Source organism: Galeopterus variegatus, unplaced genomic scaffold (assembly GCF_000696425.1).
Source record: "Galeopterus variegatus unplaced genomic scaffold, G_variegatus-3.0.2 Scaffold1080, whole genome shotgun sequence".
Classification (NCBI taxonomy): domain Eukaryota; kingdom Metazoa; phylum Chordata; class Mammalia; order Dermoptera; family Cynocephalidae; genus Galeopterus; species Galeopterus variegatus.
Window position 1 is genome coordinate 1 of NW_007727191.1, and position 10565 is coordinate 10565.

General features: G+C 43.3%; 1 protein-coding gene across 1 annotated transcript in view; it reads left to right on the forward strand.

Annotated features, from left to right (window-relative positions):
* Positions 1-3: 3 nt before the first annotated feature.
* The window catches only part of LOC103592067 (coiled-coil domain-containing protein 3-like), a gene marked incomplete at its 5' end in the record, with an annotated part of 104075 nt that continues 93513 nt past the window's right edge, over positions 4-10565 (forward strand). Inside the window, 2 exons of the mRNA XM_008574656.1 lie at positions 4-245; positions 2610-2784. Coding sequence (XP_008572878.1) covers positions 4-245; positions 2610-2784 — 417 coding nt within the window. The remainder of the gene's footprint in view (positions 246-2609; positions 2785-10565) is intronic.

Genomic DNA, 10565 nt, shown 5'->3' on the forward strand with positions numbered 1-10565 from the left:
GTGTACGCCCGGGTGCTGGCGCTGCACCCGGAGGCGCCCGGCCTCTACAACTACCTGCCCTGGCAGTACGAGGCCGGCCAGGGCGGCCTCCTCTACTCGGCCGAGGTCGAGATGCTGTGCGACCAGGCGTGGGGCAGCATGCTGGAGGTGCCCGCCGGCTCCAGGCTCAACCTCACCGGCCTGGGCTACTTCTCGTGCCACTCCCACACCGTGGTCCAGGACTACTCCTATTTCTTCTTCCTCAGGTGAGCCCGGCGCCTCCGCCGCCTCCTGGCGCGACTCCCTCCAGGTAGCCTGGAGTCGGGGCAGGAGCTCCCCAGGGCATCCCGTCCGTGCCAAATGGGAACATGCCTTAGGCTCCTTCCTCCCCTTACTCTTTATTCTCCCCTGCTCCGTCCCACGACTCTGGAAAGACCCCAGGGTCTATCCCTGGCTACCCCTGGCTTAAAGCTGTTTAACAAACAGGGATGATTTCTGTGCCGTGTACACAGAGGAGTGTTTCAGGCAAAAGCTCAAAATGCTTTCCAACAATCTGTTTGACTTTAAAAAAAGAAACTGGCTTCAGTGCGAGCAGCTTGGGATAGTGAGAAAAATCATCTCTGATCAGTCTGTCGTTGGAATTCTGGCTCTGCCCTTCCTAAGTGTGATTTCAGCAGGTTACTTAGCTTTCCAGTATCCTCACCTGCATCAAGTGAGAAGCAAGGCTGGTTGAGAGTGCAACACAGTAACTCATGCAAAGCACCTGGTGCAGAGTGGACGCTTAAACACCCACTCCTCTCTCCACCCACGTAAATGCCAAGATGGAATGGTATGGAACGCATCGCGGCTGTCCTCCTTTCACTCTCCTATCAGCTGCCAGGTTGTTCAAAATAGCAGAGGTTTATGGGGGGACTTGCTGGGGGTAAGACCCTGGGTCACACTGTTTTGAAGAGTGTAGTGGCAAATCAGGAGGTGATTTATAGTGGCAGGAGGTCCTCTGATTTTTGACCACTGGAGTCTTGTTAAGTTCCATGATAGTTGGTCCGTGGTCAAGATGGATTTCATCTGCATAAGTGTTCAGTCAATTATTATTGACTACTGAATTCTACTGAAATTTGAAATCGAGGACATCAGGTGGCCTGAATTCATTGGTCGTCTCCCACTGGATTAGGGGAGTCATGCAGACAACTGAGAAAGAGCAAAATGGAATCTAAGCTATGTATGAAGATAGCGAGTGAATTAACCCAAAGTTATCATGATGGGTAATAGTTCCAGTCTTCCCAGTCCGTGAAATAGCACTGAGGACATTTGCAATGACTCTCACTGGGTCTGCAGATTCACTTTTAGCTCACTTCACTCGGAGAAAGAAAACAGTGAGTCCCACAGAGGGGCATTCGTAAGCTCATGGCAACACATGTTTTCCACATTGAAGCCAGAATTTCTAAGTTTAGAATACATGTTCTGCTTTGTGTTGGCTTGAGTGGCCTAGCTAGACGAAGTTAAATTAGCATTTTTGTTTTGTTTTTTATTGCCAGAGAAGTGTAGTTTCTAAATAAAGTCAGCAAGGACTGAGAGTGCACTTCTTGATACAGAGAAACTTAACTCGGATTCATCATGTTTTTATTTAGGAAAAATACTGAGAACCAGCTATAAAACTATTCCATAACAAAACTTTGTTTTCTAAAGAGAAAAGAGCCCAAGTACTTGAGCAGACATTATTATTGTTGTTTTTTATTTTTATCATGAGTACAGTTTTGTCCAGTGATTCTGTGGTAGTCAGCCAGCTGTTTCATCTTTTGCTCTAACATAGTTACAAAAAGTTAGGGCAGAAATACGAAGTCAAACAGTAGTCTGGCAGATTTTCTTTTCACAGGGCTGTCTTGCCCTGAAGTGTATTAACTATTGCATATAAATCACTCCTCCTTTGTTATTCTGGGAGCCACTGAGACAAGAACAGACTCTGGTCAGTGTCACTGAGGGAAAGTGGCAGTGGAGACACGCTGGCGAGCCTTGCGTGCCCTCTTCGGGCTGGAGTGTAACTTCCATTTCTCCTTTTCGTGACTCCTTTATCTTTCACAAGTGATTTACACTAGGCTCTATAAAAATGCTCGCTAATATTTATACTGCACTCACATGTGCCAAGTGCTTTACTTATGAACATTTTCTAATTCAATCCTTATGACACCACCAAGAAAGTAGGTACTACCATAATCCTTTTTACAAATTACAATACTGAGGTTTAGAGAAGTTAAGAAATTTGTTTCATGTCGTACATAAGTGGCAGCAGTAGGACTGGAACTCAGGTCATTACAACTGCCTACCTTTCACCAGGCGACAAGGAGCAGTCTGTCTATGAGAAGGAAGACCCCGTGGGGGACTTGGAAGATACACTAATAGACAAACAGGCTTGTGTACACACACTTTCCTCAAACTTATCTTTTTGAAGACCTTAAGGATAGACTCAGGTAGTGTGAGGCAGAGAAACAATGTTAAGGAGTGACCGTAGGAACTCCTCTGTGAGAGACATGCGAGACGTTGTGAAGTTGGTGAGACCAGCACAGTTGCTGGAAGCTGGTACACCCATGGCTGTCCAGTCTACATCTCTGCTTTTTTTTTTCCTTCCCCATTAGGATGGATGAAAATTATAACCTCTTGCCTCATGGAGTCAATTTCCAAGATGCCATATTTCCAGACACTCAAGAGAACAGAAGGATGTTTTCCAGCCTTTTCCAGTTTTCGAACTGTTCCCAAGGGCAGCAGCTGGTGACTTTCTCCAGTGACTGGGAGATCCAGGAAGACAATAGGGTAAGAATTGGCTGGACCCTGTGCCATAGAAAAATGATAGAAGACTACACCTTGTACGAATTTTGTGGCCAAAGGAGTCAGGAATACTCTTCCAAAAGCCCAGACCAAAGAGTATTATACTCCCTGTCCCGCCAGTTGTTAGAAAGCACTGCTCATAAACTTTGGATTCCTGAGGCTTTACCATTGGATAAGGGGTTCTTTGCAAAGTATGGGAATAGGATGGGATGAAGGTTGGCATGCTGTGCCTCAGTTTCCTCATCTAAAAAATGGGAGCAATAGTAGCATCTATCTCACAGGGCTGATGCAATGTGACTTAAATATATAAAAAATGTAAATGTATGAATCCTTAGCATAGTGCTTGAAAGAGTTATCATTCAGTACATGGAAGCCATTGTGACTATTGTTATTGTTATTGTTATGGACAGCCCAGGGCTCTAAGGAGTTGTCTTAGAGGAAAGAAAAAGTCCTCAAGGAAATGAAATAAAATAACTATCATAGCTAACACTTTCTGGGATTCTTAAGGACAGTTGTTAAGACCTATAGGATAGCCAAGGTGGTTGTAGGATGTAAGGGTCAAGATCGTTTGGGGTATGACAATATAAAAGGATCTTCCAATCTAGGCCAAGTGGTAGAGTTGTGGGGAATTCTGAGGATTGTCACTTTTCCAAAGCAATGGCATTGCCACAACTGAGCTGGGGTGGTAGTGGGTGGGGCCATGTCAGTCCAAGCCTGTAAGGCGGTGACCCCTCACTCCCAGTCTCCCATTGAGATATTTTTAGGGCAGTGTCAGACTGCTGGAGAGAGTTCTGATGTGGGAATCACATGGAATAAGGACCTTTTTATGGGATAATGAACCAATTTGCACGTTAGACAGCTCCCTTCTTCCCTCCCACGTGTGAAGGGTTTGAGGGAAGTGTCTTTCTCTTGTCTGGTGGGTTGGCCTGGGGTAGCTGCCTTATTCTCCCAAACCTCCTTATTTTCTGCCTAGGGCTCCCTGGGCCCTGGAGGCCTTCTTCTTGTTCTTGCATAGAAGCTGTTTGTGCTATGGGCAGATATGCCCAGCTAAGGGAAATTATTTATTCTTCTTTCACAGTCTCAAGAGGTTCCCTAGCTCCACCCTATTGACAGCGATCTAGGCTCTTCTAACCTCTCCTCCATGGTTCACCAGAATTTTCTGAATGCGTGTCCTATATTTTGCTCCCAACATGGTTCTAAGCACCTGTTTTTCTCCCTTTTTAGTCTTTATTTTTGCTCATGCCATATTGAATTGGACCCACCAAGTCTAAGCCTGTGTATCCCACACCTGAGTCACACCTGGTATATTCCAAATGGACTCTTTTTAGGCTTGGCCCTTTGGTTCTTCTTTTTTTTTTTTTTTTTGGTGGGAGCTTTGCTTATAGGACTAGACCCTTGATAACAACTGATTTATGTCAAGAGATCAGATATTATTCCAAAAATACTTGAGTAGCTTAGCCTCAAAACTCTTTAGCTACAGAACTTGTTAGCCCTATGGTCACATAATGAAGCTATTAACATTTCCGTGGAATTAGATTTTCCATCATTTGAAAAAATAGAAAAATAGGACCGTGGAGAATTGTTCAGTGTGAAGGCAGATCTATTTCTGTTGATCAGATGTTGATCTTGGGGAGAATTCCTTTTCCCTCTCCCTTTAATCATCCTAGCCTCTTAGATAACACAGTGTGGGAGTGCTGCATGCTTGGAGGAAGAGTCAAGAGTTGAGGGGAGGAAAAGGCTTGTTCCAGATTGCTGAGCTGCTGCGTAGCCGAATTTAGGAGATCCATCTGAGGACCCTGCACTTCTCCAGACTTTGCTCCTACCATCTTTATTTCATGCCCACTTTGAAAGAGACCACATCAGAGTTAAATGAAATGAGCTCATTACTTTAAAATTTAATTTGAAACTAAAATTACATTTACTTTTAAGAATTCTGTGATGCTCCTTGAGATACTTTTATGTACCCTGGAGTGATTAAAGCAGTTGTGAATTGGCAATCTCAGAGTTAGATGAAGAATTATTGAAAATTACTTGCTCCCTTCTTCAAAACAAAGCTAAAACTTGTATGTCTATTTCTGTGGGAAGGTAAGCATCAAATTATCTGTCCTACGCAGGATAAATATATCATGTTATCACATGATGTCTAAAGCAGTCTATATTTTTCCTTAACCTTAGGAGGGATCAGAAGAGTTGTTCAGGTCATTTTTTTAGTCCAGTAGGAATAGGTGTTAGGAGATTTTTGTCAATCAGAACACACTAGTACTTTGCATGTTCTGAAAGCAGTTATGCATGGCCCCAGACTTTGCACAAATGCCTCTCTTGTAGTATGTGCTGTGTCTTAGGTTACAATTCTGCAGGCACGTTAGTGCTCTCTTGTGCTTTCCAGTGTTGACGCTGTTGCTTGCTAAGCTTTCATTCACCTTGGACAGTGGCTCCAGACTCTAGTTATGGAGGGCACAGTACATTCTCTTTGCTGATAGTTCTCACTTTCTCTCTCTGGGAGAATCGCATGAATCTGGGACTCTAGAGTCGATCTGGAGGTTGAGATGGAACAGGAGGAAAATCTTATGTAGGGAAACCTTTGTGATGCACATCAGGATGACATTCAGCTCGGTCCTCAGGAGCAAAATCCTCCCATTCTCTGGTTCCTCTCCAGTGCTTCTCCATCTTCAGATATCTCACCCACACCTTAGTAAAAAAGAAACATGATCTTGCTTTCAAAAGCTGCTAAGAAGTCAGCAGTGTTCCTAAGTGTTCAGCCCCCTCTGGTTCAGTATCATGGTATTAATGAGACTTAGGCGAATGTCCTTTGTCATGTTGGGGCATTCACCAGATTTACTGGCAGGATTATCTCCACCTCAGCCAAGGACATTTTTACTTCCCCTTTTCTCTTCTGCTGGGTGAGTGTAACAGTCAAAACAAAAGTTGGACATTTTTCCCTCTCTGCCAGTACTGTCCCCTAGGACCAAGACCCGGACTGACCTGTACTGATCAGTCTGTCATAAAACGTCATGGGATTGAAGTAAAATCTGTGAAGGTCTTGCGGCCGGCACTTTCTTTTTTCCTTATTTGGAGCTGGGAAGGATGGTGGGGGAATTGTCCTTCTCTAAGCTGCCTAAGAAGGAATATAAACATGTTTTCAATTGGAAAATCTAGATTGGCTCTGCCATTTCCAGAAAAACAAACTTGGGCAGGTACCTTAATTTCTCACATCAGTTTTCTTATCTATAAAATGGGGCTAATTATATATAAACTGTCTAAGATTTTGGAAGGACCTAATTAGGGCATACATTTGAAAGCATTTTGTAAACTGTAAAGAGTGATGGAGGGTTTATTACTGAAAATTGATCATTTTAAAGTATTACTTTAAAAACTACATATTTTTAAGGGGCCGGCCTGTGGCTCACTCAGGAGAGTGTGGTGCTGATAACACCAAGGCCACAGGTTTGGATCCTATATAGGGATGGTTGGTTAGCTCACAACGATCCCCTTACCGGTCATCTTTTAAAAAAAAAAACAAAAAACGTATCTTTACAGTTTTAAAAAGCTTGCTGCTACTCCCCAGGGGAGTCCCCAAACATCCCGTGGCAGAGTGGTGGCAGCAATAGTGATGGGGACAGGTGCTGGAGATGGGACCGGATGAGGGGGGAGCCATCACGTGTGCTTTTATTCATTCACCAGCATTTAACAGGTTCTGTGCAGGGAGCACTTTTAAATAATGTATGTTTATTGAATTATGGTCACATGCTGCATAATGACATTTTGGTCAGCAATGGACCATACATACAATGGTGTTCCCTTAAGATTATAATACCATATTTTTACTGTACCTTTTCTATGTTTTGATATGTTTAGATGCACAAATACTTACCACCATGTTACAATTGCCTGCAGTATCCAGTACAGTGACCTGCTGGACAGGTTTGTAGCCTAAGAGCAATAGGCTGTGCCATAGAGCCTAGGAGTGTAGTGGGCTGTACCATCCAGGTTTGTGTAAGTGCCTTCTATGATGTTCGCACAACGAAATCACCTAATGATGAATTTCTCAGCATGTATCCTCGTCTTTAAGCACCACATGACTGTACAAACAGATAACGCACTCACATCCCAAATCTAAAAGTATAAAATGGTAGCCAGTAGCATTTCGTTTCCACCTCTGACACCCATTTACCCAACTCCCACCCACCCTCCAAACTACTAGCTACTGTTAGTTTCTTATGGGAACAATTAGTGAGTGTTTTTATCCAGCAATAATCCAAACGTGTATTATTTGTCATCTTCTTTGACACAAATGGAAACACTATGCACACTTTGCCATACCTTGCTTTGTTCACAAGGACATCTGGAAGATCTTTCTGTATCATTGCATATGAAGTTTTAAAAAATATTGATATGCCTTAAATGTCTACCTAGTATTCCATTATATGGATGTATCATGATATAGCTAACTGAGTCCCCTGTCAAGGGGTGGTTAGATTGCTTCCAACACATCACTATTACAAATAGTGCTGACATGGATGACATTATACATCATCCCTCAATTAGTGGAACTGCCAAGTCCAATCTTTAGCAAATATTGAGTACCCACTGTGAGGCAGCTACTGTGTCAGACACTAGAGTTTCAGTATTGAGCAAAATACAAAGTCCTTGATCTCATCAAGCTTATAGTCATTGGTGATTGACACAATCAAAACGACACTATAATTTTAAATGGAAATAAATGCTCCAGATGAAAGAAATAAAATAACCAGGGGGTCTGGCCTAGATTTGAGGGTGAAGAAAGACTTCTCTGATGAATTGATACTTGAGCTAAGATCTGATGGATGTAGGGCATCCTAGGTAAAGTTGGGGTCAGGGGAGATGAGAGCAATCCAGAGTCGAATCTGTGCAAAGGCGCTGTGGTGACAGGGCACATGGTGCCTATGAGGACATGCAAGAAAGCCCTGTGGCTGAAGCAAAGGAAGTGAATGAGAAGATGAGGCAGAAATGCTGGCGGGGGCCAGACCATGCAGGGATTGACAGACCCTTGTGAGAATCTGGGCTTTGTCCAGCAGCAATGGGAAACCTTTGATATTTTTTAAAGCAAGGAGTGATGGGATCAAGTTTGCATTTTGAGAAGATCAAACTGACAAGCGTCGGGGACTAGGTTAAAGGGAATCCATGTGATGCGGTGAGAATAGGTAATGGTTCTTAAAGGCACTGGATAGATGTTGGACTAAGGTGGAAGCTGTGGGGATGGAGAGAAGTGACAAATTTTTTTTTTCTAATTTGGTCTTGAGCTCTCTCTCTGGAGAGTGGCTATAACCTCTAGCCTTACCCTGCAGGAGTTCCAGAGGAGGTGGTTGTGGGTGTTTATAATGTGCCTCTCACAGGATACTTCTTTATTCTGGTGGACAACTAAATGCCTAAGGGTCTGATTTGTGACTAAGTGTCCCTGTCACAGGAAACTTTGTTTATACTGGCAGACACCGCTGTGGCTCTTGTCTGACCTGTGTCCAGTTTATTCCTACCAAGATAGCCACTCTGTAGGAGAGCCCTGACTGGGAAAGAAGCTAGGTTCAGGAGTGTTGGTGAAGTGAGAGGCAGAGGAGACAACTCAACAAAACACGCGAAATAACAGAAGCAGTTTATTACTTACAGATCCCAGAGAGATAGGGCAGCTCACCTCTCAAGTCCAGTGGGAAGGGAGAAGCTCTTCAGGACACACATTCTCAACCAGTGGGTAGGGAGACCGAGATAGAAAGAGAGAGACCTGTGGGCCAAAGTGTTTATTGGTGTCCAGTGGGAGTTCTAATTAGTTGGTTAAGAGCAAGCAGGCATGAGTTCCATGGAGTTGTGCTGTGACTGAGAGGCGGTCACTGCAGCATCTGCACAGACCATGGTGGGTTGGGGGTCAGTGAGGCAAGTTAGTGAGTAGGTTGTACCTAGCCATCCCATAGGGAGGGGGTCACTAGGAGGTGGTCATATAAGGTAGATATCTGGATTGACCACACGGGGGGATTGGGAGGAGGTGGGGCACTGGGAACTAACTTAACAAGGGTGACTAAGTCCTGTTTCTGGTTTAAGAAAGATAACTATATTCAAAATGAATGCTGAGACAACACTAAATTATAGGAAGTCACTACAGGAAATAAAATCAATAGGTATTAATGATGGTTTGGATTTAGATGGCAGAGAAGGAGGGGAGGTCAGAGGTGACTCCTGTGTTTCTGGCATGTAAACTGCATGGCAGCCCTGGCACTGAAAAACTGCTCTGGGACACATTTGGTAGGGGAATTCATGAGTTTAGTTTTGGAAATAATGAGTTGAGGTGAGTGACTTTGAGCCATCCAAGTGAGATTTGAATAGGTGGTTGGATTTATAAGTCCAGAGCCTTGAGAAGAGCTCTGAGTGGAAGATAGACCTTTGAGACTCACCAACAATTAGATGCCAGTTGAAACAGTGTGAATGAGATTTCCAGGAGAAAGGGTGTTGCGTGAGAATAATAGAGGCTCCGAGACTTGTGGAACAATAACACTGGTCAAGGAGCAGTCAGAGAAAACTAGGAGAATCAAGGGAACAGGATGAGCGATCAGCAGAACCAAAAGCTATTCAGTTGTCAAGTAGGATGAGGACTGAGAAGTGACCATTTGATTTTGGTGGCCCAAATGAGGACGGTTTCCACAGTGTTAGGGAGTAGAATCTAGATTGTGGTGGTTCGAGGAGTGAGTAGGACAAGAGGATGTGGAGACAGTGCAGATGGACAGCTGCTTTATGGGGTGCGGCTGTGGATGGTTTCATATAGATAGGTCTGCAGGTTGAAGGGGGCAGAAGGGTTTGGGTTTGGGGGGTTCTGTTTTGTTGTGTTAAGACATCAGCCATCCTTTCCCTATTTTCCCACTCTTCAGATACTGTCCACCCAAGTAGACTAAACTAACCAAGGCCAGGGATATTTATTTTGTTTACTGCTTTATATTTGGGGCATTTTTACAGCATCTTACTTTTGTTAAATAAATGGTGTCTGTCATCTAGAGAACTCTGAGGCCTAAGTAAGCAGAGGCCTCTTTTCTGTCTCTCCTCTTTTATTTTTTAAATTAATTTTTAAAATCTACAGAGAGTAAAATTTATTTTTTCCTGTACAGTTCTGAGTTTTGACAAATGTATATGGTTATATAATCACAACCACAACCAAGATATAGAAAAGTCTCAACCCCTCAAAAAACAAAAAATACCTCTCCTTTCTGCTGCCCTTTTGTGGTCAAACCCTGCCCCAACCTAAGCCCCTGGCAATTATTGATTTGTTCTCCTTCAATTTCGCCCTTTCCAGAGTGCTATATAAAGGAAAACATACAGTATGTTTCATTTTTTAGTTTGCACAACACATTTGAGATTTCACCCATGTTGTATGTATCAATAGTTCACTCCTTTTTTATTGCCAAGAAGTATTCTGTTGTATGGATGTGCCATGGTTTTACTTATCCATTCCCCAGCTGAAGGATATTTAGGTTGTTTCCAGTTTCAGGTTACTGGAGCTGCTGTGAACATCCATGCACATAATTTTCATATTTTCATTTCTCTTGGTAAATATTTGAACATAAATTTTCATTTCTTTTGGGTAAATACCTAGGATGGGATTGGCGGATCATATGGTAAGTGTATGTTTAACTTTATAAGAAACTGCCAAGCTGTCTTGCAGAGTGGCTCTACCATCTTGCATTTGCATCAGCAATATCCGAGAGTTCCAGTTGCTCTGCGTCCTCGTCAGTATTAGTTATAAAAAAAAAAAA